This window comes from Pteropus alecto, unplaced genomic scaffold, assembly GCF_000325575.1.
Source record: "Pteropus alecto unplaced genomic scaffold, ASM32557v1 scaffold146, whole genome shotgun sequence".
In the NCBI taxonomy this organism is placed as follows: domain Eukaryota; kingdom Metazoa; phylum Chordata; class Mammalia; order Chiroptera; family Pteropodidae; genus Pteropus; species Pteropus alecto.
The window spans coordinates 24938368-24964074 of NW_006442107.1; the positions used below are offsets into that span (position 1 = coordinate 24938368).

Here is a 25707-nt window from a genome sequence, read left to right on the forward strand (position 1 = left end):
CTTCGCACCTGTCAAAATCATTGACCACAAATTTGACTCTCAGTTCTATTTATATTTGGACTCTCAGTTCTAGTCCATTGGTCTTTTCTTACACCAGTAGCACACTGTCTTGAATACTGTGGCTTTATAGTGTGTTGTGACATAAGGAAGTGTGAGTTCTCCAACTTAGTTCTTTTTCAAGTTTTTTTTTGACTGTTCAGTGACTTGCAAAGAAGCCAGCCGTAGAACAAATTTGACTCTCAGTTCTATTTATATTTGGACTCTCAGTTCTAGTCCATTGGTCTTTTCTTACACCAGTAGCACACTGTCTTGAATACTGTGGCTTTATAGTGTGTTGTGACATAAGGAAGTGTGAGTTCTCCAACTTAGTTCTTTTTCAAGTTTTTTTTTGACTGTTCAGTGACTTGCAAAGAAGCCAGCCGTAGACCAATTTGGGAAGTAATGCCATTTTAACAATATTAAGTCTTCTGATTCATAAACATGGGATATCTTTCTATTTAAGTCTCCTTTACTTTTAACAGTGTTTTATTATTTTCATTTTACAGGTCTTGCACTTATTTTGTTAAGTTTAAGCCTAAGTATTTATTTTTTTGATGTTATTGTAAGTGGATATATTTTTAAAATTTAATTTTTGGATTATTCATTGCAAGTATATAGAAATAGTATTAACTTTTTTCAATGTTGCCAGCTTTATTTTGTGCATTTGTGTCAGAATGTTCAGTTTACAAGTATGGGGGCTCTAATTGTGTAATTTGCTTTGAGAAGTACATTTAAAATGATTTTGTTTAAAAGCTTCATTCAACATCAAAATTACCTTGGGTAACTTTTGATAACTTACATCTGTGGACTAAGCTAATAGTTTTTTTAAAACAACACTTTGCCTGAACATGACTTTGATATATTGAAAAAATACATTTGAACCCTTATTTGATTACTTTAATTACACCATTAAACCATTTTACCTAAATTATTTGACCATTCCAGATGCTGTAGTTCTAATTTCTCATTATATAAGCCAATTTGCCTGTCAGTCTGCATGTCTTGTACACTGTTCTTTATATTTCAATGCAATAACTAAAGGCAAAAGACTAGATGCATGTGTAAAGAGATTACACATGGTTGTACCCTACTGCACTTAAATAGTATGTGATTTACAGTCACTTGCATTATTTCACAAAGTAAATATCTCATCAAATGCTAGGTAAGCATCTAAGTTAGTTCTACTGAATCCTGTTTACATAACAGGCACAGAACAGTCGGTATAAGGTACTTGGGCCCTCTGTTGCCAGTAGCTTCAATTTCCTGGGTTATCACTGGACCAGCCCTCTTTTAAGGATCCTAGGTAGTCACTCGCCACACTCCGACGTGAGAGAGGTCCTATTATCCTTAAAACAAGGGGTACAATACTGGAGTTCACACCCTGAACTGTCTAGTAGTCATATTAACTTGGGCTCCCTTCAGTTAAGTGACAAAGTGGTTTATACTGCACTTGTGTATCCTTGCCCTTCAACACGTGTTGCCTTGTACTCAGAACCGATGCACAGTTCACCTAAACCCAGTGAGATCGTTTATTACCTAGAAGCTGAATTCCAAAGGGTTATGCACTTAGGTGCCTATGTTATGCCCTCTAATGAGTAAAATCTAACTCACCTTCATAACTACCCTGTTGTTGTAAGCCATTTAGGCTGATTGGGACTCATTCATTTGACCTACTCTTGACACAGTGTCCAAATAAGCAGTTGGCCCTAAATATTTTGTAGAAAGTTCGCAGCTACACCATAGCCAGAATAGTTCATGAACCTCAAGACCTAAGACTGTTAAGTACACCATGCCCTTAAACTGATCAAGGCCATGGCCTGTTTCTCCCCTTTAGAGACCATCCAAGCTGCGGTTAACTGAAGCTCCAAGTCTCACTGATCACCAAGCCAGTTATTACTTAAAGGGCAGGTACAAGGAATGTGCAGAGCACTGAACAGCTGAGCCTACAAGATCAGTCTAGGGCATTTCAACCTTGGCTTTAATAGCGGAGTCGTCACCCCCTGTCCCTGCCCCCCACCCCAGCAAAACGTGCTTCCTACAGTGAGGTGCCGGTGTTGCTTGCAGTTAGAAGGGCCTCTTACAAAGAGCAGACTGCCCCATTTAGGCACAAATGTGTGTTCTGGCACTGCAGCTTGACCCCCAGCGCTAGAATCAATTTTTTCAATATTGATGTTGTATCCTGTAGCCTCATGTAACTCATTTTTAATTAGATCTAATAGTGTTTGTGTGTGTGTGTGTGTGCGTGAATTCTTAGGATTTTTGTATATATAAGATCATGTCATCTCCAGAAAGAGATTGTTTACTTCCTCCTTTCCAGTCTGGTTGCTTTTTATTTATTTCCCTTGTCTAATTGCCCTGGCTAGAGTCTGTAGTACATAATTGAATAGTAGAGGTGCATATAGAGATAGCCAGCCTTACCTTGTTCCTGATCTCTGGGGAACAGTTTTCAGTCTTTTACCATTCACTTTTATGTTCCTTGCTGCTCTTTATTAGGTTGAGAAAGTTCCTTCTACTCAGAGTTGTTGAGTATAGCTATCATGAAAAGGTATTGAGTGAATGTTTTTAAAACCAATATTGCTTATAAATTTTACCTCAAATAATTATTTTAAATGAACAATTATTTTCAGTAATTTTTAGACTATAATGTTACCTAAAAAGTCTAAGAAGGTCAAATTGTATATGACAGGTTTTTCTAATTTTAATGATTAAAAATATTAATTTTTTTTTATCCTTCCACCCTCTCCCTTTTTTTAATAGGAGTAACTTTATATATGGCTCATATTTGAGTAAAGAAGAAATTGCTTTCTCAGATCCCACTCCTGATGGAAAACTGTTTGCAACACAGTACTGTGGCACTGGTCAGTTTCTGGTATATAATTTTATTAATGGACAAAATAGCACCTAAAGCAAATCCTTACAGTACTAGAAGACATCTACTGAAGAGTGGATTGGTTGCTGACTTAGCCAGGAACTAGGGCCATTTTTGTTACAATGAACTCAGGACTGGCAACAACCATAGGTTGTTCCATTTTCATAAAATTGGAAACAATGCAGTAATAGCTTATTATTGTTTTGTTTTTTAAAGAAGATATTTTATTATCTTTTACAGAAATTTATGATTAATGTATTTTATCTATAGTTATTTAGACATGTTTACATGCAGCAGATAATTGTTCATAGTGGACTGAAAACTAATGCAAGGACTATGGTCTCAGTGATAAGTATATTTTGAAGTTCTTAATATGGAAATATACCAGTGTAGTTTGGTACTGTATTTTTTTTATATTGATCTGCTGATACCAGTTATAGTTTTAAAGACTGTATTTTCACAGAGTCGAAAACAGTGTTTTTGAGTTATTATTCAAGGAGGATGTTTAGGAATTCAAAGCTAATTAAGGTCCTGAAATATTCTTTGAAGGAACTTCCACCAGAAAAGCAAAGCTCCAAATAAGCAGGAGGAATTTGGAATATTGAGCTTCTCCTTTCATTTCTTTCTTATTCTTGATGGCAAGAAGAAGTGGAAGGTGGTAAATAATTGAAGCTTTCCTTCTTGGAGACCCATAAGTGACTAGAATTAGAAAGGTACCCTCTAAAATTTATTATTTTTTTCTGGTTTCACTTCTTAAAATAAATGGTAACTGGGCACACTTAGGCTATTAACATATTTCAAAGAGGTTTATAAAAACCTGTGGAATAGTTTTAAGCTAAATATTGGTGACTTGGTATCTGCTTTGTTATTCCTCAGAAATACTGCACTGAGTATATGCCCTCATTTCTGGACTTCATTTTGATACTTGTCGATCCTTCATAGTGCCCTCTACTTTTAAAGGGTTTATATGTTGAAAAACTGCTGTGGCCTTTTATGACTTGTATATAATGTAGAATAAAATAATAAAATACTCGATAGCTTTTTCTAAGTGATAAATGTGAGAATGGTGTGTTGTCATTTGTGCTTTTTCAGGGAGTTTCTTAAGTTTAATACCTTGAAAAATGATTTAAAACATTGGCTTCTTAAAAGGTATTTTCACCAATTTGCCAAGGATTGGTATGTCAGCAACTCCTGAACTTTATCTCTAATAAAAGGCAAAATCCTGGCATGAGAATATAAAGAGCCACAGCCCAAGAATGAAGCACCACTATGATTTAACATAGGTTATTTTTATCAGCTGAAATTATAATACTCCATTAAAAATGGCTAAAATTTAGGACTTTAAGGTTGACGGGGGTACATTTTATCCCCCTATAGATGTGTGCTTTTTAAATTTATAGAGTGGTATAAGGCTGTATACTTTTTGTTAGGGGTATAATGATAAGGCAGTATAAATATTTTTCTCAACTCATCATAGTAGTCTGACTTTTGACGGTCTCTTTCTCTTTGGGCTTGAGATCTCATTGTTTGCCTGCCAGGAACCATAATTGTTTTTAAATAGGATAAAATTTTTGTATATAGTATAGATGCTCTAGTAACTTAATTTCATAATACAGGTCCAATTTCCATATAAGCCATAGTATGCTGCTTTGGGGAGACAAACTTGGTAGTTTTAGGGGGACTAGGTATAGAGAGTTTATATCAGTTGGTTGGTTTAAATGTTACAATTATTTTCACATTTATATTGAAGATACAGCCCCTCAAATAACTTACAATCTAGGTAGTTCTCTAAGAATAGTATTAATATCTAACATTTGAGTTTTTGCTATGTGTCACAGCCTGTATGTGTGGTGCATTATTTTATCATCATGACAGCCCAATGAGATAAAAGTTTACAAGTAAGGAATCTGGAACTGAGAGGATCATTAAGAGACTATTATAGTATCCTATGTGAAAAATGTTGAAACACTGAACTGAAGCTATGATGTATGGATGAAGATGAGGAGATGGACAGACTGTGAGAAGATATAATGGAATAATTGATGCTAGTTGATAACTGACCAGAGAAGAACCATGGCAAAGAATCTAGGGTAATTAGAAATTTTGATTTGGGTAATTGAGTAGGCAGATTGAGAAGGGAACACCGGAGATTTATATTGGATTAGATAGAGATAGATGAGCTCAATTTTGGTAAAGATTTTAAGGTGGTTGGAGATTCTCCAAGTGGAGTTACTTATTTGATATATAATTGGATATATTAATCTAGAGTTTAGGAGAAGTTTGAATTAAGGAAATATATGAGTGAGTTTGAAGGTTTAGAAGAGCTCACCACTGTGAGATTTATAAAATGAGAGGGTAGGAGGAAGTTGTGAGGACCAACATCATTTGAATCTCAGAATACCTGAGAAGGCAAAGGGAAGAGACCCAGAAGAGTCATAGAACCCAAGGGAAGTTTCAAGAATCAAAGAATGACCAACACACCACAATTAAAGGCTGAAGAGTGACGTTAGAAAAAGAGTGGTTTCTACAGAGCGGTGGAGGCGGTAGTAGACACAGTGAGTATGTACTAATGGCTGCAGCCAACCTTTAAAAGACGTTGATTCTAATTGCTGGTTATCTAAAGGTGCCTATAAATTTTTGTCAGCTGCCCTTGAATAGTTGTTGGTTCATTATAAAAATGTCTAGTGTATAGACATTATAGAAATCATAAGTATAGGCAGGAACCATGAGATTTTATGGGTTATTCCCTTGTCTGCATGGACAATGATTTTATTTTGGAAGAATTGTAAAAATATTTTACCAGTTCATAATATAGAATAGTGAACTTGATTTATTTATTAAAAGCATGACTCTCATAAGCACAGTAAGTATAATAGACATCCAGCGATATTTCAGCTGTTCTTAATGACTTTGCATAGCTTCCAAGCTAGGGCATTTGGATAGGAACACAGCCATATTCCTGCCTACTCATAACTCACCAGGGGTTAAGATTTCTGAGTTAATTTCCAGGGTAATGACTACTAGTACATATCCTACCTATTCTCATGGCTCTTGAGCCTTCTGGCAGTTAAAGGGAAGACTGTCTTACAGCAACCCCTCTACCCATCTAGTAAAAATAAAATGCACTGGACTGTTTACAGAACTAAGAAGTCAGAAAACAACTTATTGTTGTTGCTTTTTCTTTATTATAACTTACAATTCATCTGTTGTCATAGTCACTGAAGTAGATGCTTTCCTTAGCTCAGTGCTTGACAGTTAAGAACACAAGGAATTTGTCATGTGAATGGCTTTTTCCTTGGCCTCAGAGGCCCTTTCTGGAATTATCTTTAGTGGTTTTTTCAATGAAGCCACGGTTTTAGTGTTACAGCAATATTCTCTTAGACCCAGAGGAAGCTTAAGGGTCAGTTTCCATGACTAAAGAGTTTTGAGGAATGCTTGTTCCCTGGATGTTGTTCCATCTCTAGGTAGTTGCATACAAAGGTAACAGCAGTTTCACAGCTTTTAGTGTTTCCAAGGCAGCTGCTCTGGAATATGTGGGGGAACAGTGGCAATTTCTACTTGCCCCTGAATCTGTCATCAAACTTACAAATATGTATTGCCCCTTGTGAGGTAACAGGGGCCTTTGGCCTAGAAGAGTGTTTTCGTGGTTCTATATCAAAGTCTATTATTTTAGCACTTTTCATAATAGAACTGAAAGGCATTTTTCTGGAATAAGTTATTCTCAAAAGTTGTAAATTTAGGTAGAATTTAGAAATAAATTCGAGATTAACACCTTATGTCATACCACACAGTTCTAGCAATCCAAAGTTCTGCCTCTGAAAAGGACGCCAAGGTGACTACAGTTGCCATCTATAAAATAAATGATTAGGGATATATGTACTATAATATTGCCAACATCTCTTTAATAATCATTTCTAGATCTTTGGTCTACAGTTATGTAGAACTCTGCAAATGGGCGTGGTGTGTAGATACTTTATATGTGTGTATGTCTTTGTATAGGCTACATAATTTTCATTCAAATATTTATCACTTTCATGGATTGTTATGCCAAGATAGAATCTTAGAGCCATCCAACCTGTGATATGTAGACTTCCAGCTTTTCTTGGATGTTATAGAGGGAGCTCATTCCATTTATGAGCATACCAAAAATTAGTTTAAAGAAGACTAAACTTTTGGGTGTGAGAGAATTTTAATATATTCACCAAATTAAATGGAAAGATAATAACACACTGTAGATACAACTTAAGACAATTTAGAATCATAAACAAAATGTGAGGTAGACTAGTGAAATTCACCAAATTTTGTTTAAGAAAATTTTACAGTATAAAGTAACGCAGGTGCCTCCTTTTCTAAAAATCACAAAAAAGTAATTGCATAAATTACAGCCAGAAAAAAAAAATACAATTCTCATTCTAATTTTAGTTTACATTCAGTATTAACCTGTGTGAACTTCATACATGGCAAGGTTCAACAGGTCTATAGGTTAATTATGGAGGCCTAGAGAACACAATCAGTGTTCTAAGGGATGGCAAGGCTTGAAACTGAACACACACCAAAGTAACTATTAATAAATCATGGTATCCTGTGCTTGTGCAATTTTATCCTTAAAGGAGAAGGACCTAACATTCTTTAAAAAATTATACTGTTAAGGTGATTTTAAAAGATCCAAACCTTAGAAAGATAGGCATTGAAAAGAATAGGCAGGTCAATTTGAATTGTCCATCATTGGGGTGATGGTCTTTTGGCTTTATTCTGGTGTTTCTCTTCCACAGGGTTAAATAGTATTTAAGTGATTATAATTGATTTTTCAGAGGAGTGCAGCCTTAACTAGTATGGAATATCTGCATCTAAAGTAACTACTTTAAAAAATGTTCTTCAGACAATGAAGCCATAAAGCCAGAAGAAATCCTGAGAGGCCATCTGCCCCAGGTACAACTGTTAGAATTATTTCAAGTATTTTATTTGCCTTATGTAGTAAATATTGGAATATTGCACAAACTGTGGGTTTCCTGGTACTATCTGCATTAGGCCCTTTCAACCAAACAGGAACAATTGAAATACATTCATATCTAAATCAACTTGCTTCAAAACGTACCTCTTTGCCAAAATTTTTGCTGTACTAAAATTGAGGAGTATTTTAAAACATATATACAGCAGATCCTCTTTGAAGGTAATTAAAAGCGGGGTTTAAAGGAATTGTTCAAAGTATGTTTAAAGCATCATAAGTAGCTATATTAAAAACGAGAGATCTGCAAACCATTTTTAGATTAGTACATTCCACATTTTCACTAGCTGTAAACTTATCACAAGCTAATAAAACTGGTCAATTAACACTATTTGTTCTAAGTAAATGCAGGCTTAGTTGGCCTCGTCTCAGTAGTTTCAGGCCACAAATAAGACACTGATTCAAGTAACAATGGCCATTTTAAGTGGGGATAAAGTGGTACATCTGGGCTAATAAGAAAAATGTCAAGATTGTGTGATGAGAACTAGAGTAATTTAAGAGTAGACTTCCAATAGACTGTTTGTTCTAGATCATTTTCTATGATGAGAAATTTATAGAAACTTATGCCTCCTACTGTTGATACAAACACCCCCTGCTGACTTTAATGAGTCTGAGACTTTTAACAGAATCTTCTTGCTCCTTAAAAAAGAATCACTGGTAGGATTAAGTAAAAACGGTTCTGTCTCTTTCTATGGCTCCTTTCCCATTTCAGCAATTTCTGTGTTGTGTTCAGTATAAGGCAGCTAAAATATTCATTCAGTGTACCTTTTAAAGGAAACTTTGCTTGAGTCCCAGAAGGAAAACAAAGTAGTTCCATTCCACACAGAACCTTAGCCTGACATTTAACTTTGCCAGTGCCAACTGCTTAATACCAAACAAACAGGATGGGAATGAGGTGACTGCTGAAAGCTTCTTAACTGGCTTAACAACTGAATCAGGTTCTCCTATACAAGATTAATCACTGTTCCATATTTTCATAGACATGGTGTGCTTAGAGACTGGAACCATTTTTAAAGAATAGAAAAAGCAAAGGAATTTAAACAAGGAGAAGCTGCGAGATGCACAGTGCCTGCTCTGCATTTACTGATTTGTTTGTTCAGTTTAAATAGTAAACTTTTAACTCCTGTGGAAATTTTGCCAAAAGTTTCAATACACATAAGATTATAAATCTTAAACTAACACTGCACAGAGAATGACAAACCTACTTTTTTTTTTAAATACAAATATCTTCTACATTCTATTATTTCAGACCCCTGAGTAGTACTGTACCAAAGTACAGATCTGAAGAGAAACTGAGGTTCAGGCCTCAAACGTTAATCTTCAATTAATTCTACACCAACGGCGTGAGTCTCATGTAACACTTTCAAGCTAGCTAATGCTGAGACTCAGCTTTCCCCCTAATGTAGTGTAGTAGAAAAAACAATGCAAACTCCATGTTCGTTCTCCAAAGTATATCCTCGCTCCGTGGGCAGACCGTGTCTTAAGTAATTGCATAACTGCCTAAGGTGGAGTGAACCTGAATGTAAGGTCCTGAAATTGGAACTGAAGGAGAGTAATGGCCCCAAAGACCTACGTCAGATTTGGGGCGTTCTTTGGAGAACAAATATGTTGCACTTTGCTCCACAGTGATTGTACTTTAAAGGAAAAAATATCCCAAATAATTGTTTCTGCCCCACCCCACCTAGGCATCCCTTTGCTGTTTTTGGTCTCTTCAAAAGCTCATACATGACGTCCAGTAAGAAAGTAAAGGGGTTTGTCATCACTACTGTTGGCAGTTTGAAACTCATCCCGGAGGCGGAACTGCCACTCATCTTCAAGTTCTAAGCGGACAATTGTTTGGCGTAAGGAACTTCTGTCTTGGCAGATGACACACAGGGTAGCACCTTCAGAAAAAAAGGCAGAAGTGCATTTTAGGCTCAGGGATTGAAATAATAAAGAACCTTACCACCTCTCTGATTATAGCCCCTTAGCAAACATATCTGAGAAGCATAACCTATCAGAATTGTTCATTTTTATTTTATTTTGAATACGTTGTATTACAAATTCAAAATTTTGAGAGTGTAAAGTGAAAAATTTCCTGACCATACCCTCCCTTCCCCTGTGGTAACCAGTGTTAAAACACATGCTACAGTGTTTTCCATGTGTCCCTCTAAAGCAGGGGTTCTCAACCTCAGTACTACAGGACTGGGTTATTCTATGGTGTGGGTACTGTTCTGTTTTTGTAGGATGCTTATTTAACAGTATCCTCAGCTTCTACTCACTATATGCCAGCAGCTGCAGTGTGACGACCTAAAATGTCTCCAGATACTGCCAAATGTCCCCTGCAAGGCAGCCCCACCTGACTGCTCCAGATGTGTGTGTGTGTATACACATCATTTTACCTGTTCTCATAAAAAAATGATAGCATGGTGTACACAACATTCTGATCTTTACTTTTTCCACTGACCCCAGAGGTAATATTGTCAGGATTATTCGTGATGCCTACTTTGCAGTTTGTTCTTAGGCAAATTAATTCTTTGTATATAGTACATACCTGTCATAATTCATTAACCTGATTTTTATTAAAATTAGGTTATATGAGAAGCACTTTTTGGCTATTCACCTACATTTAGTGTATCAATGACTTGATTCCCCCCCCACCCCCCCACCCCAATTAAGAAAGCCAGTGGCCCTGGTTTAAAAGCAAGGTATTCAATATACTGGTAAAAATGATTGTTAAAGTTCTTTTCAAAAATACATCTTTCACCTTTTATTTTGTCCAGTGGGAACCAATAATATTCATAAGCAAAATACTAAATTTGGTTTACCTTTTAGAATCGTTTAAAAGCAAGGTATTCAATTTACTGGTAAAAATGATTGTTAAAGTTCTTTTCAAAAATACATCTTTCACCTTTTATTTTGTCCAGTGGGAACCAATAATATTCATAAGCAAAATACTAAATTTGGTTTACCTTTTAGAAACTTAAATTTCTTAAGAAGATCAGCACCTACAAAAGAGTCACAGAGGTACAAGAGGAGTCCACTGAAAAACACCCCTTCACAGTTGACATTGCTGGAGTGAGGTCTGGAGCTGATGTAGCATATGGCCACCTGGAATCATCAAGCATAAAATAGCATGGGCATTTCAAAAGCAAGCAAAATGTCTGTACTTGAGCTGAATGAGTCAGTATCTTCCTTTTTAGCTGTCTATTTCAGGGTAAGATAAAGGAGATAGATTTTTTATTGAAATTTAAATGGGTTGTTTAAGCTTTGCGTCTCTTCTATTTAGTGTGCCATGTTTTAACCTATTTAGACATTCTCTTGTTTCTCATAATAAAGGATGGTTATGAAAGAATTAGTAGTAAGAAAAATAAGCCCCTCCATCTAAGAGTCTGTAAAATAAAAATTAAAAAACTGCCTTCCACAAAAAAGGCATACTTACAAAAGATTAAATGTTTATTGAGAAATGTTTAAATCAGCTTTTCATGTAGATATACTTAAATTTCAATTAGATAGAAGCTTCAACTGCATGAATTTAAACTTGCAACTCTATAGCTTTCATGTACAGAGATAACTTCACAAAGATTACAGAGGAGTGAATAAGATAGTTGGGAGACCTTGAGAATGATGGAATGGCTTAAAGTGTGGGCTAGACTGTTTGGGTTTGAATACTGGTTCCTCTACTTAGCAGCTGTGTGACACTAAGCAGTTTCTTTCCTACATTTTACCATACCTCAGCTTCCTTGTATGTAGAGATGATCGTAGTACCTGTTTCGTAGGACTGTTTTGTGAATTAATGTAAACACTACCATTAAGTGTTAGCTGCTTTTTGTTGTAGTGGCACTGAGATTTTGTTGTCCAACACCTAAAGCCCCAGATCCTGGGGTGGAGGAACTGGGAGACCTGGGCTGGACATGTAACTTACAAGTACCATGAAAAGCATTAGTACTTCTGATGGTTGGTAAGGTTCCTTCTACCTCTAAAATTCTACATTCACATCTGACCCACAGCGTAGATTACTGAAATCTTTTAATGAGAATGTAAAATGTTTACATTGTTAAATTTTAAAAATCAGTTTCCTAAATTGAATACAGTTGGATTTCAGTCTTAGGAGACTCCTTGTCAATACCTGGAAGAAAAAAGCCTAGAAGGAAATGTACACTAAAATGTTGTTCTCATTACAAATGATTTTATTTTCCAATTAATACCTTTTATTTTAAATTCTTTATAAGGAGGATATGTTATTGACTAGAAAAGAATAAATTATTGAAAAACAACAGTAATAATTCTAAGGGACAGCTTAGTGGCAGAAGCCCTTAAAGTCCTGAAGGCCACCAGTGGTCAGAAGCCTAAAGGTGTAAGTGGCAAATGTTTAAAAAACTGATGGAGAACTTGAGATAGAAGAGAAAGAATGAATAATAATGATGTAAAAGAAAGAAGTCCAGAAGTGGAAGCGGCAACTATAAAAGTCTCCTGTGATACCTTAAATTGTTCAGCAATCACTTAGCTCCTGTTCCATACCTAAAACGGGCTAAGGCATGGTGTACCTCTGAAGAACTCAGTCTTGTGGAGAAACATCACATGAATAAAATATCATCTGATACATGATATCATCTGATACAAGAAGCAAGCAACTGCTTCTGCCCAACTGAGGTAGGGTGCTCAACAGAGCTGACCACTAACCTTTGAGAGTGTTTCACCTCTTCACTGGCTTATTGTGGATAGGTGAAATAGGTATGGAGAGAGACAACTGCCATCACATATTGCGTGAGCCTTTACATAAATGTCACAGGCTTCCCCCCACCCCCCAATCACTTAGGCTTTCAAATAGGAGCTAAAATGGGAAAGAAATCAATGGAACTGGGTAAAGCACAGTACTAGCCCACTCCCCCTTTACCTCTGGTCCAATGTTAAGGTAGCAGTCAATGGCCAACACAGGATTCTTGAAGTTACGGATAGCTTTGGGGAAGAGTTTGTATGAACCGTGCTGAAGAAACTTCTCCAGGAGAAACTGCGCAGGGGCTGCCAGTAGTGTGTGTTCACTGTCAGGAGCACAGACATACTGAAGGGGCAAGATAGGTGCTAAGTTCTCTGACACCTGAAATCAGAACCGAGATGATCAAGGGAAATGTGTCACTGGATAAAATGGGCAAGGAAATAATGCATTGCATCCTAACAATACCCCCCAAATAGCAGTATGACAATCACAGATGCTAGACTCAAATGTGTCTGTTTGTCTTGGGATATGAACATTGTTTTCACTTAGTACGGGAACAGTACAGTCATCTAACTAACACCTAACTTATACATAGCAAGGGCAGGAGACAGTGGAAAGCAGGCTTCTTTAAAAGTTACTGCATTCAGCAAGTACATTATGAAGACAAACAAGTGCTGCTGGATGTGGTGGGATAAATCCTATCCCATCACAACTAGAAAGAAAAATCAGAGGTTTCTAAGCTTGACTGGGGAGTTCCACATGTTATAAATGATTAGCTACTAGTAAATCTCAAACAGAAAAGGGTAGGCCCATGGAATTCACCCTTAACAGGTTTTGATGTGTTACTTTCCTCAAGAGTATCTTGATTTATCTATTTTTAATATTACATAAAGGTACAAATGTTAACTGCCAGTTTAAGAAAATGGAATATTAAATTTGAATCTTTGATGGAGTTGTTAAGCCTTAAGTCTAAGTAAGGAAAGGTAATTTTGTTGAGTTTTAAAACCTTATGTTTAGCTGTAGAGTCTTCAGTGAGGGAAATGAGACTGTAAATTTGCCATTAAGGACTGACTCCCCTGATTTACCTCACTTTCTAATCAAGTGCTTAATGCCAGTACCTAATAACAAAGATATTAATAAGAAATCATTGCCTTAATTTCAACAAAAGAATCAAGCTTGCAAACTTACCATAATCTTTGGTTTAATGATAAAATCCCTTTGCCCTCCAATCTGAACATGTTTCTTCATGAGACTGAAGTTATTAAAGCGGCAGATGAGCAGGCCACTACTGTTCGTTCTCAGGTTAAAGTCAACATCTTCACAGAAATACCTGAATCATAATCAACGATAGGTTTTACTACCTGTCACATCTCAACCATGACAGATTACAGAGAAATATGTGGCAGATGTTAGAGATAGCTTCAAACAGAATCGACCTTGCCTTCTTGTGTAGTTGGCCCCCTTAACACTGGTCTGTGAACCCCCTGATTTGGACATTACAGCCGTTAACGGAAGTAGGAGTGGGGTGACTTTGGTCCCAAACATTTCACAGGGCCTCAGGCATTCCTAAACCAAATTGGACTGCATACTCTATATACCCTTGGAGGACAGGCATGCATAGGTGCTCCCAGTTTTAAAATCCTGGCTGCAAATAGGATAAAGCATCTGCCAAATTTAAAACACAGAAGTGAAATAGCTACAGAATATTCTAGTAGCTACAGGGTTGGGGACTGACATAAGCGGAAGTTTATGGTCCCTGACATTCTTTGCTTGGCCATCTCAGATTTCCCAGAATGTGGACATAATTTATTCAGGAGGCAGGGCCAGGGCTAACCTGCTCACTCCTATCTGCCTGCTTTTCTCTATAGGATCCAGATCTCTGGGTCTTACTAACATTTGGGGAAAGTGATTATCTCCTAATTTCTGAACACGAATGTAGAGTTAACCTTCAATAGGTTAATGGGTCCACACACTGATTTGTATCGATTCAACAGTTTTTGTCCCTGTTACAGTTTTTGTTGAATAATGAAGTTACTAAAATTGTTTCTAAGCATTTCGTATTTTAACACCTGTTAAGGGTTTGGGTCAGTTTGGCTGGTGATGAAGGGGCACTTTGGGCCTTGTGATCGCCCCCCCCCCACTTCCTCCTTGTCCATATAAAGACATTCTCAGTTTTCAGTTAAAGACAGAAACAGGAATAAAAAATATTACAGAGGCTAGTGCTGGGCAGAAACAATGAGTAGATGCTAGGATTACTTGCATCTAGGAGGCCTGACTTACCTGTTGAAGTCATACTGTACATTCTGAGTCAAGTCTATGTTGAGGAGAATGAAGTCATGCACATGGCACCTAGAGAATGGTGTCTTCAGGCTCTGGGAAGTCAGCTTGCTGCTCCATTTCTGAATGCCCAGGATCGCATAGTGGACAATTTTTGGTGTGGCTTCAATGTGTTGTAAGACACTTTTCAAGGACACATTCTTACTGGAAACTCCTGCTTCCACAGTCTGGCTATGAAATGTAAAGTTAGTTTGTATGTCAATAAATATTACTGAAGACAGGGTCATTTATGAAGGGTCAACACTACAGCATTAACATCTGTAAAAGGCATAATTAGCTCATTTACTTTATATTTCCCTGGAATGGAGAAGGGTATCAAGCCCAGTTTTCATGCTGCCTGTCACTGCTAACAAGGAATCTGCCCTTCTAGGGGTGGGGCTTATCTCTTTAAGGCAGAGAAAGAAAGCCACCCATCTTTCAAAGTGAATAACAAACAGGGAGTTACCCAAGAGGCAGCCAGAGGTTAGAAGCAAACAAGTGTACTTCCCAGTTCTAATCATGGTATTAGAACTTTGCTGGCTCCAAATTGTGGGGGGAAAAAAAAAGACAACAAAAATCACAATGTTTGAGTTGGAAGGGCCTAGAGATACGGCATTTTGGGGCCATTTCTTGATTGGACTTTTCCAGGTTTAGTTAGCATTCCTTGGTTTTCATGAACCCACTCACCACTGCACAGGAGGAAAACCACTGATTTTGGCCCAGCCATAATTTTACAGGTATTGGAATTGAGACAGGTGAAACGACTTTCCCTTTTCATCCAGATAATACAGCAGAGTGGGGTAAAAAAAGGTTTCCTGATTCAGGAACCAGTGGACTTTGTAAATTAACTATACTCTCAACAGACTTTTTTAGGTAACCAAAGCCATGATGCAGAAGTGGTCCAAGAATTTAATGACATAATGTCTAAACTAAAAAAAAAAATTGCTAGTGAAAGTCGTCTCATGGATGATCTGTTTGCTCTGGGAAGCTGTACCACTCTTATTTATTTTCATGCATAACTGCAGCCAAGGGAAGGTATCTTTTCAGTAGCATTGTGTCATACTCCCCTAGAGCTGCCTGGGGAGTACCACTACCTGGTCTGCTCCTGAACACTGTGAATGTTCCACAGGACACATGAGTCATCCATCACAACGATGAAAGGCCAGACACACTGACGTTTAAATCCCAGCTCTTCCAGGCGGTTCCTCTCCAGTTCCAGGTTGTGATATGACAACTCTTTGATGAGAAACCTGGCAGCACCTAGAAGGCACATAACCATAGCTGCACATCCTTTGCACGGGCTTGGTCAAAGCCCTGCAGAGAGCTCACACTCTCTCCACAGGCTTGCCTATTCACATGGTGACCATATAGGCAGGGGTCAACCAAATGTTCAGAGCAGTCAACTGAATTTTAGTGTAGATAAGAATCACCGTGGAAGTCTAAAATATAGATTCCTGGAGCCTATCACCGAGATTCACTTGAGTAGGTCTGATGAGGGGCAGAAACCAGAGATGTCTTTGATGATACAGATGATTCATGAACTATACTTGGAGGAATACTGAAAGAATCCAGTTTCCCTAATAGGCCACATGGAGGAAACACTTATTACTGGTTAGTTCCTTAAAGACATAAGAGGCTCAGTCTCAGAAGCAGCCACTCCTTCCCACACTAGGGATTAGCTAGGATAACAGTAAGTAGCTATGCCACTTACACTCATGTATCCCCTGCTTTAGATGTCTTTAGGAAATTGGCAGCAACATCATCTCTGAAGATGATTCTAGAAAATGACATCCTTTCCCGAGACTGGCTTTTTTTTAAACAAGAGTCTATGGTATAGTGAGTAGGACTGGGGTCAAGCTGCCTGGGTTTGAATCCTGATCTCACTATTTTATAACTATGACACGGATCAAATTATCTCCCCGGTGCCTTAGCTTCTCCACTCTTGTAAGAAGACAACAACGTCTAATTGGATTGTATGGTGCTCGGGATAGTGCCTAGCATGTGCCTGAGGTAAATAAAGGAGTTCTAGATTTCTCCAGCACCTGCCACACCTCTAGAATAACACTCAACAACCATGTGCCCTCCTCTGAGAGGAAGCAGCCCATTGCTATTAAACCCCATGCAGGAAGCAGGAAAGACTTCTTCCAGGCACTTTTAGGGCCACTGTCGTGATGCTTCCAATTCCCAGTGTGTGCCCACCCCAGGGACATCTGCAGCCTATACTTTGAGCCCTTCCCAGGGTGCTCAGTATACCAGGGACTCCTTTAGTTACTAGTCCTCAGAAGTAAAAAGTCCTGCAAAACCACAGATAAGAAAAAGTAAAAACTTAAGAGTCAAAACTCCTTTGGTCAGGAGGGCAGGGCACTTTGCAGAGAGGCAGGGGAACCTTTGGAAGTTTCATGCCTCGGGAACGGAGCTCAGTTTATCTTTCACCCCTTTTCCCTATCCCAGGGGGGGCCCCTTACCCACGCCTGCATTATTGAACATGCCAGGAAGCACCAGCATGATGTGGTTGGGCCAGTACTTGCGGTACAGCGGCATCTCATATTCTTTGACCACCAGAAGATGTAGGTGGCTGATGCCCTCCATCGCGTGAAAAAGGTTTAGGAGTCCATGCTCATGGCGACCACTGGAAGGAGTGAAAATAGGGCTCTTGACCACATTCAAATTCTGCTGAAAGAAAAGAAAAAACAAAAACCAGAGACCAAAAAAGGAAATTAAAACTCTTGGATTTAAGAAGCTCAGAGAACCTGATGTAGTATCTGAGGCCAGTCAGTCCTAGTGTCCCACCACTGTTACCCACCTTGTCTGAAACCAGGGGCAGCCGCATGCTCTCCAGGTGTTTGCCTTGCTTGCTGAAGACAAAATGACTCTCCTTGGATTTGGGAATGATGAAATAGAGCTGCACCTCTTCGCCCAGTACAGAGGAAGAGAACGTGAATGCATGAAGGGTGGAGTCAGACATCTACATTTGCGAAGAGAAGAGGGAGGGGACATAAGCTCATGGTTTGCAAACTTCCAGGCCACTTGTTAAGGTTGTTACTAAGAGAGGAAAACTAACCTGAACTCATACATGCCACCAGACCTGGCTGTGTGTGCAACACGGAAAGGGTCGGAAAGGCAAACACTTCATCTTTTAGTAGCTGCCACTGACGTGAGCACCAAGCATCCTGCCCCCCACATAGCCTCTCCGTGGGTGAAGTACCTGTGGCTGAGCACCGCCCTGTGCAGAGGTTAAATATACCTATGGGAGGTCCTGCTATGTACACACTCCCAAAGGCGCCCAGTTACGGGGAAAAATGCTTCTATGTGGGTCAGGTCAAATGCATTGAAAATTTTTTTTCTAAGTACAATATGACTGACATCATTAAAATGCCTCTGTAGTCCCATCTTTTCTGGCTACAGTGGGAGCTCAAGAGGTTTGAACAGTTAGCCTAGATGTCTGGCTTCCTGGAGATACCATTTGACTCACTGAAGCCAAATATAAATCTAACCTATTTTTTAAATTGCTGGAAAGTTCACATGCTCTCTTAGTAATCCATCTCAGTGATTAATTTCATAAAAGCCATTTCATTCTTTACAATTCAGATAATATCTGGCTTAATGAAAGAGAGCATCGATTTTCAGCAGCAACTAAAATCCAGATAGGTTTCCTAAGAATTTTAACCTAAATATTACATTTCATCGAAAAACAATATTATAATTCTTCTCTTAAATTCTAGTTCATTCTGCTTCGCAGGTATGGAAATATACTACTTAGTAAGTACTGCGATCACACAGAAACTAACTATAGAAATAGGTTTTTAATAAAGAAAATTCCTAAACTTCTAAGAACCTATGATTTATAGATCAAGGGACTTGAATCTTCCATATTCTGTAAAGCATTGTGAGGTGATTTCAAACTAGCCCACCAAAAGCTTTCGGTAACCCCAAGTAAGCAAATGAGATCTAAAAGATAACTCGTATTAGAAAGGCAGAATGGTCAATCTGTAGGAGATCCCTTCTAGTACCCTGTGGGAAAGAAGGGAAGACCTGGCCCTCGAGGGCAGAAGCAAGTTTGTGGGAATCCAACAGCAGATCCTGGAGGAAGGAAGAGTTGTTCTAGGTGTTCAGAGCCAAGTACTAAAAAGAAGATAAACTGGGGGAAGGTAATACAGAACTTATCCCCCAAACAGGCACTGGCTACCTGTCTCATTTGCTACCTTTCTCATCTTTTGTGCTTAACGATGCTCTGGACAAAAAGAAGCCAACTACTATGAGCACTGACTCAGCTTCTGTGTCCCTGCCTCTCAGTTCTTTCTAAATGAGAGCAAACACTGACTCTTCTGTATGTTGTATGCCTCGTGCTCAAAACCATCCCACACTAGAGTAAGAATATGACTGGGTTGGTGCAAATGAACAGACTTGTTCACAGCTCAAAGAGCACACCCTATGGGTCAGTTAGATAATAACTCCATTTTCATCAACAACCCAAAGGAGGGAAAAGATCCTTTCACTAAATATACCATAATATCCAGTTTTTCAGGGCCTCAGCTATTCTGACGCATGTAACCATTTTGACGAAGTGGCTTAAAACTGCAACTCCATTTCTTTTCCCCTCCCCCCACCCACAATCTTAATTATGCCCAAAGTAATTTTAATTGATTCAGGGTCTACGGCCATGCCCTGAACATGCCTGATCTCATCTGATCTCGGAAGCTAAGCAGGGTTGGGCCTGGTTAGTACTTGGATGGGAGACCACCTAGGAAGACTAGGTGCTGTAGGCATTAAAAAAAAAAAAAAATTGATTCAGGCATCTTACTGATTAGTGGCTCCATCTCATAGTCATAAGCTATCCTTGGGCCTAAAACTGGGAGCCTTACTTTTCATCGCTTACATACAAAATCATGCTGAGTAACACAGGCAGAGGCAAAGGGGCTGCACCTGGGAAGCAGAAGTGAAGTCCATGTACTGATGGCACTGCTCGCAGTGGTGGAAGGTGTTGTAGGCCGCGTATTTGGTCAGCATCATGGACACAGTTTCTCGTTTCCTGGGCTCCTCAGCTTTGGATTCCTTTATAACTTCTGTGTACAAAGGGGCAGAAAACCTTCCCATGGTATGCATGAAGCCCCTACACACCTGGGAGAAAGTTCCCGAGTCCCCAAAAAGCCTTTCCAAGGATTCTATAATTTATGCCCCGGGAGGCAGGTTTGAAAATTAAACGGTGATTTGTATGTAAGAAAAAGCAGAGAGGAGAATTACTTAAGCCACTCTGAAAGTTCAAACTGTCCCAGGCCTCCTGCCCCGATTTAGGTTCCCCTTGACCTTCAGAGGAGATAAGCCTGGGTCCACTTGCACTAACCTTGTTTGACCCCTGCCAGCTTCTCAGTATACACCAGGCTCATCAGACTGTACTTGGGATCATGCACACTGATGTCAAAGGGCATTTTACTGAAGCTCTCGATGTCGGGCCAGGGCTCTCCCTCTGACTGGCTCACCTCGCTGTTTTCACTGTGATCTAGGACAAGAAGAAAGTGTGCGGAGCAGACAGATGGACCGGCCTCCTAAGTGTCAGGGACAGGAGGTTTTATGCAACATAAAGCTGAGGTGGGTAGGCGAAGGCATTTCTGGAAAATGAGCTCCTATGTCCCCAGGTGAATGGAACCGGAATTGTCCCTTCAGACCCATACTGTGGGTTGCTTGCCCTTACGGGCCCCCAGCATTAGCCTCTACACACACTAGTCCCCAAACTCCCATATCTAAGAGGTCAATTAGTCTCTCTCTCGATCTCCCTAAATTGCCTTAAAAGCTTGTTTAATTTTGGCTGACCTAAGTTCCATCTTAGAGTTTTAGTTGTGGGGTTTTCAGACATTGACAGTCTAAGAGATTTTAGGGATGCATTGATCAAGATTCCCAATGTCTGCTGCATATTGGAATCATGGGGGAGCTTGTAAAAATCTCTATGCTTAGGCTACACCCCCCATCTCCTTTATTACCAGGCACCTATGGGGTATTCAAAGCTCCTCAGTGCAGTTCTGATATGCAGTCAAGGCTGAGAACCAGCAGCCCTGGGTTTGAACTCAGGTTCTCCCCCTTACTGCTCACACCTGCAGGCACCATTCTTGACTCTCAGGGTTCCCTCATGGCTGTAAAGATTCCAGATGGTGTGTTTAAAGTGTTCAGACAGTGGTAGGCACAGGGTGGGTATACAACAGATGATATTTATTGTTATTAACAACAAAATTTATAAAATCAAAAGCTTGGCAACTTTCAGAAAAAGGAACTTTCAAAAACAGTTTAAAGAAACTTTCAAAAATAGCTTAAAGACTAGAAGTACAGCTATTATCTTTTTAACACACTACTGTTATTTTTATATCCTAAGCTGAAGTTTGCTTCTCCAGAGCTCCATTGCATTTATAGCACTAAAATGAGGGAGAAGGAATAAAGCCAAACCAACAGCACTTCTCACTATAAAGGCCAGGCTCGCCTGTTCCCAGCCGTGTAGACTTCTAACAGTTCATGGCACACATTAAGGCCCAAGGGACTGTAACAGGATCTGAGGAGAAAATTAAAAGTACTGCTCTCTGTGGTGCTGAGGGGCCTTGTGGGATGGAGAGTCCTGCACTCCTTGTCTGCTTGGCTCGGCCTTTGCCCTCTTGGTCTCAGCCCCCTTCAGGCAGCCAAGGGTGTTTGGAGGTCAACCAGGAGCTCTATGGTGGGCCTGGTGCGGCTCAGCTGGAGACACAAACAAGGAGATGTGGATGGGAAGACAGAAGTGAGTGTGAGTGTGAGTGTGTGTGTCTAGAATCATGCATGTGAACTGGTAAGGAGTGGAAATTGGGCCAAAAGTGATAATCAATGATTAAATATGGCTAATGTTACCTAGCCTTGCTCTGGACTAAACAAGTTCATTGGGCTTGTTACAGGTCAACTATTTAGGAAAAGCAAGTGAGGTGAGATCTTCAAGGCTAATCTGATAGAAGATGCCAAGGCCTTTTCCTTTTTTTCTGGACTCATCTTTGAGTGGCTTGAAAAGAACTTCTACCTGATTGGAAATTCTACTGCCCCCTCAGTTCCCTTCTAGCAGACAACTGTTCTTAGATGTGAAGTGAACTTTGAGGCCATACTGTCCTTAACTATAGAGCTAATACTGGCTGATCTCTGCTCATGTCCATTTTCTGGCTCTGCTGGACAACCTGCAGACTGGAACTGTCCCACAGGTGACAGTTGTGGGGAAGCGTCGGGAAAGGGACACATGCGAAGAGGAGGGCTGGAAATGATCTTACTGAAAACCAGACCCCCACAGCCTTGTCAGGCAGTGGCCCCTGCATCTCACTGCAAACGTGAAGGGTCCGTTCTGCAGTTTTCACTTCATGAGAGTAATCCACACACCTGTGCTCAGAGCCTGCGGTTAACATAGAAGGTATACTTTGAGTCACCAGCAAAGGCCCAGTATCCAGAATATAAAACATGCCCCGGACCCTCAGGCCGGGGAACACAATCGGCCAATCACGCTGAGGGGTAGGCCCAGAGGAGGGGCAGACTGCACTCCCGAGCTCAGGGAGCTGGGCGGGGACGGGGGTGCCGGTCTACTTACACCCATAAGCTGGCACATTACTTTAACCTCACAGGAACCCTGCGCGTGAGGTGTGGCGGACACCCCAGGAGGCAAAGCGAGCTCTGGATCTGGCGTTACTGGTTCCTTTCTCGCGCTCCGCTCTGCCCCGGACCTGAACTCACCCGTGTGGATCTCTCCCTCGTCGTACACGTCCACCTCCAGGAGTCTGATGAGCATGCGGAAGAGGATTCTGAGGAACTGCAGATAGGAGCCAGTCTTTCCCACCTGGTGGGAACATTTTAAGTTGGGAGGGAGCGGAGGGCAAGAGGGGGCGGAAAAGAGATTTCACATGTGGGCTCTGCCTCATCTCCTGCTTTGAGAGGCCTGAGGGGCCTCGTTGCTCTGGGTCACATCCACCCCACCTCACTGCACGAGCTTCCCTGGCTGGTCTCCATCTTGGGGACCCCGGCCTAGGTCGCAGCCTGGCCCCTGTCCTACCTGGGGGGGACCCGTCAGCAGCAGCCGCCGCGGGTGGCAGGCCCAGGCGCCCGAGTTGGGGTCCAGCTGGTTGCTGTAGTCCGCGTGGTGCTGCCGAGCCGAGGTCCACTGCCTGTAGTAGAGGGACTGCTCCTCGCTGCTCATGTCCTTACGCAGGAGTGGCCGCAGGGAGCTCACCCAGGCCACGTCGGCGTGGGGCAGCAGAGATGAGGAGGGTGGCAGCTTGCCTCCCCTCTGGGAGCCCAGGAGACTGTAGGCCGCTTTCGATAGGATCACTACTGGGGGCAGGGTGGCATGCAGGCCTCTGCAACCTTGGATAGGCTGACCCGGCCACTGGAGGTCCCGCGGGCAGGAGGAGGAGGTGGATGAGGATGAAGAGGATGAGGAAGGCTTGGAGGTGGTGCTGCTCGCCATCTGAGGGCCCAGGGAATCACACTCCTGCTTCAGAGTCTCCCCAGCTCCTGCTGTGCCTACGGAGACCCCTTCCTGCAGCTCCATGCTATGGGCTGGGCTCTGGGAGCTGGGGGCCAGGGGCTGCTTCTGGGACCTCTCCACCGTGCTGGAGGAACTCACCCCGTTCTCCATGATGGAGCCTGAAAGAGGACAGACAGAGCCCACCCTGTACCTACCCTGTTACCGATGCCTGGGTGTGCTCCCTAGGCTCCCGGCACCTTTAGGAAGGAGGGAGGGGCCAGGAAACAAGCTGGGACATGCCTGCGTGTGCCAGCTACTGAAACTCCGCTAGAAATCTTCCCTCTGCCCTCCCCCTCCATGGGTCTCCCCATGCCGCCTCCATGGGTCTCCCCATGCCGCCACCCTGGTTCTGGGTGGGGCTGGCCAGTGGGAGATACTAGCAGGAAACCGTGTGTTTATTCCCTGGCTCCCGCCCTGCATGGTCACCAGGGCGGGCTGGTGTGGCACATGTTATGCCGGCTTCTCTGGGTCCCAGCGACTGCTCCCTCCCCTGGCTTCTTCAGGCCCAGTCGTGGTCAGGGCACCCTGGGGTTAAGCACACCACATCTTTGTAAGTAGTGTTATTAAACTCTTAGTTATCTCATTTGGATATGCTGATTCATTCCAGAACCCAGACCACTGCAGCCTCCACATTCAAGTCCTGCTCAAGTGGCACTCACCACCTTCTGAAGTCTGAGGGCCTTACACTCCCGGCTGTGGAGAAGGTCCCCAAGCTGTAGCCACTTCCATGGACACCCAAACCAGTGGGGGGTTGTCTCTACATGAAGGAGTATGGAAGGCATCCTCCCAATGAGGTGTTGCTCTCACCCAAAACATTTGGCCAATTCACTGCAAATGGGTTTTTTCCTCCTACTAGGGCAGCCACTCTTTGGTTTGAGGACAAACCCAAAGCTCATTACATTCAGGACTGAAGGCCCTCTCTCGGCTCAGGTGGGAGCTTCTCAGGCATGTAGGTCAAATTCCAGGCATAGGAGATTCTAGATGACCAGTCAGTAACTGGAGTCAGTTGCTTGTCCCCTCACAGCTCTGACCTTCAGTCCATGTGCCTATGCACTGAGCGTGAGCCTCTCTGAGGACCCTCGGTCAGCCCAAGTTGAGGTGGGGGTGTACTCGGTGGTGTGAGCACAGCACACACTCTAGGCTGTCCTCGAAGCTGGGGGAATCTCTAAACAGCGGAAGGCAAACCATTTCCTCTGTGTGACTTACTCAGAGCAAGGCCAGGAATATGTGAGCCCTGTGGGACAGTTTTAGCCCAGGGAGAGGAGGGAGTCAGATCAAAGAGCCACAGGAAGGAAGATAAAGTCTTGACCCTTGCCTCCCCCTCACTGATGCTGGGATCCCAAAGCTTCTAGATGTGACATCCCCCTCCTTTCTGTTACCCTTTCCTCTCCTCCAAACCTCTTGCCTTTATTTTGAACTGGTCTCAGAAAGAAAACTGGGGAGCCTGCAGTGGAGCGGCGGAGGGAGGTACAGCCTGGATCCCCGGCTGAGGGGGAGAGCTGGGCCTACCCAGCAGCCCCGTCCTCGTGCCCTTCCAGGCGGAGGCCCACCATCAAAAGACAGAAAACCCTGCAGAGAAGGAATGGCCTCTTCTGTTCCCACAGGGAACTCTCTAACAGCGGCTGAGAGAATGAGCGGAGACCTGCTTTGGGATGTGAAATGGTGTGTGTGTTTGTGTATGTGTCACAGTGACAGACGGGAAACGTGGGAGAGAAGGAACATTAATGGCGGTTGCCTCTGGTAGTGGCTTTTCTCTTCTAAACTCTATGCTTCGTTATGTTCTCCACATTTTCTACATTAAACTATTACTTTCACAGAAAAAGTGAAACAGAGCTGCATTTGCAGTAATATAATTTATCAGAAGAAAATTCATGTGGAGCACTGTCCTAGGCCATACGGTCTTGCTGCAGGAGAGGGGCTGGCAGGCAGCATGGTAGCTCGTAAACCAGTGGCCCCCGAGTAGCCGTCAGAATACAAACACTTGCCATTAAGTCCTTAGAAAAATTATTCATTCATTCATTCATTCCTTCAAACAAATAAGCAAACACTTTGTGCCAGGTACTAAGCCAGTTAGCACAAACTTATAGCTTCAGGAACTGGAAGGGAAAAGAGGGCTTTTGTGCCAATATCAGATACATCATATCCATGAGATGCCTACGGTGGGAAAGACTAGGGGAAATAGTACGGGCTAAAGTTGATAAAAATTATTTACTACATTTATCCTATTATCAGAGAAGTATTTTGTGGCTGTTCAACAGTCATGCTTCCCGAGT

The 25707-nt window shown here is 41.4% G+C and overlaps 2 protein-coding genes and 1 pseudogene across 12 annotated transcripts in view; 2 read left to right on the top strand and 1 right to left on the bottom strand.

Annotated features, from left to right (window-relative positions):
* The window catches only part of ESCO1 (establishment of sister chromatid cohesion N-acetyltransferase 1), an 82420-nt gene that overhangs the window by 51124 nt on the left and 5589 nt on the right, over nt 1-25707 (top strand). The window contains exons 12-13 of one of the 3 annotated variants that reach the window (XM_006920037.3): nt 2797-2897; nt 3458-3969. In XM_006920037.3, the coding sequence (XP_006920099.2) occupies nt 2797-2897; nt 3458-3513 (157 nt within the window). In that variant the 3' untranslated portion in view covers nt 3514-3969. Of the gene's footprint in view, nt 1-2796; nt 3970-25707 lie in introns of those variants that run through there. The other 2 variants (XM_025038619.1, XM_015595781.2) reach the window with 2 other exon arrangements.
* GREB1L (GREB1 like retinoic acid receptor coactivator) overlaps nt 7079-25707 on the bottom strand; it is a 223999-nt gene continuing 205370 nt past the window's right edge. For 8 of the 9 annotated variants that reach the window (XM_025038617.1, XM_025038613.1, XM_025038616.1 and 5 more), the window contains 12 exons: nt 22961-23553; nt 22645-22747; nt 20267-20422; nt 19849-19988; nt 17729-17890; nt 17391-17598; nt 16020-16185; nt 14890-15117; nt 13798-13939; nt 12790-12990; nt 10865-11003; nt 7079-9796 (listed from right to left, as the gene is read on the bottom strand). In XM_025038617.1, coding sequence (XP_024894385.1) covers nt 9633-9796; nt 10865-11003; nt 12790-12990; nt 13798-13939; nt 14890-15117; nt 16020-16185; nt 17391-17598; nt 17729-17890; nt 19849-19988; nt 20267-20422; nt 22645-22747; nt 22961-23553 — 2402 coding nt within the window. In that variant the 3' untranslated portion in view covers nt 7079-9632. The remainder of the gene's footprint in view (nt 9797-10864; nt 11004-12789; nt 12991-13797; nt 13940-14889; nt 15118-16019; nt 16186-17390; nt 17599-17728; nt 17891-19848; nt 19989-20266; nt 20423-22644; nt 22748-22960; nt 23554-25707) is intronic. The other variant, XM_025038615.1, reaches the window with a different exon arrangement.
* On the top strand, nt 19576-19691 carry LOC112469282 (annotated as a pseudogene).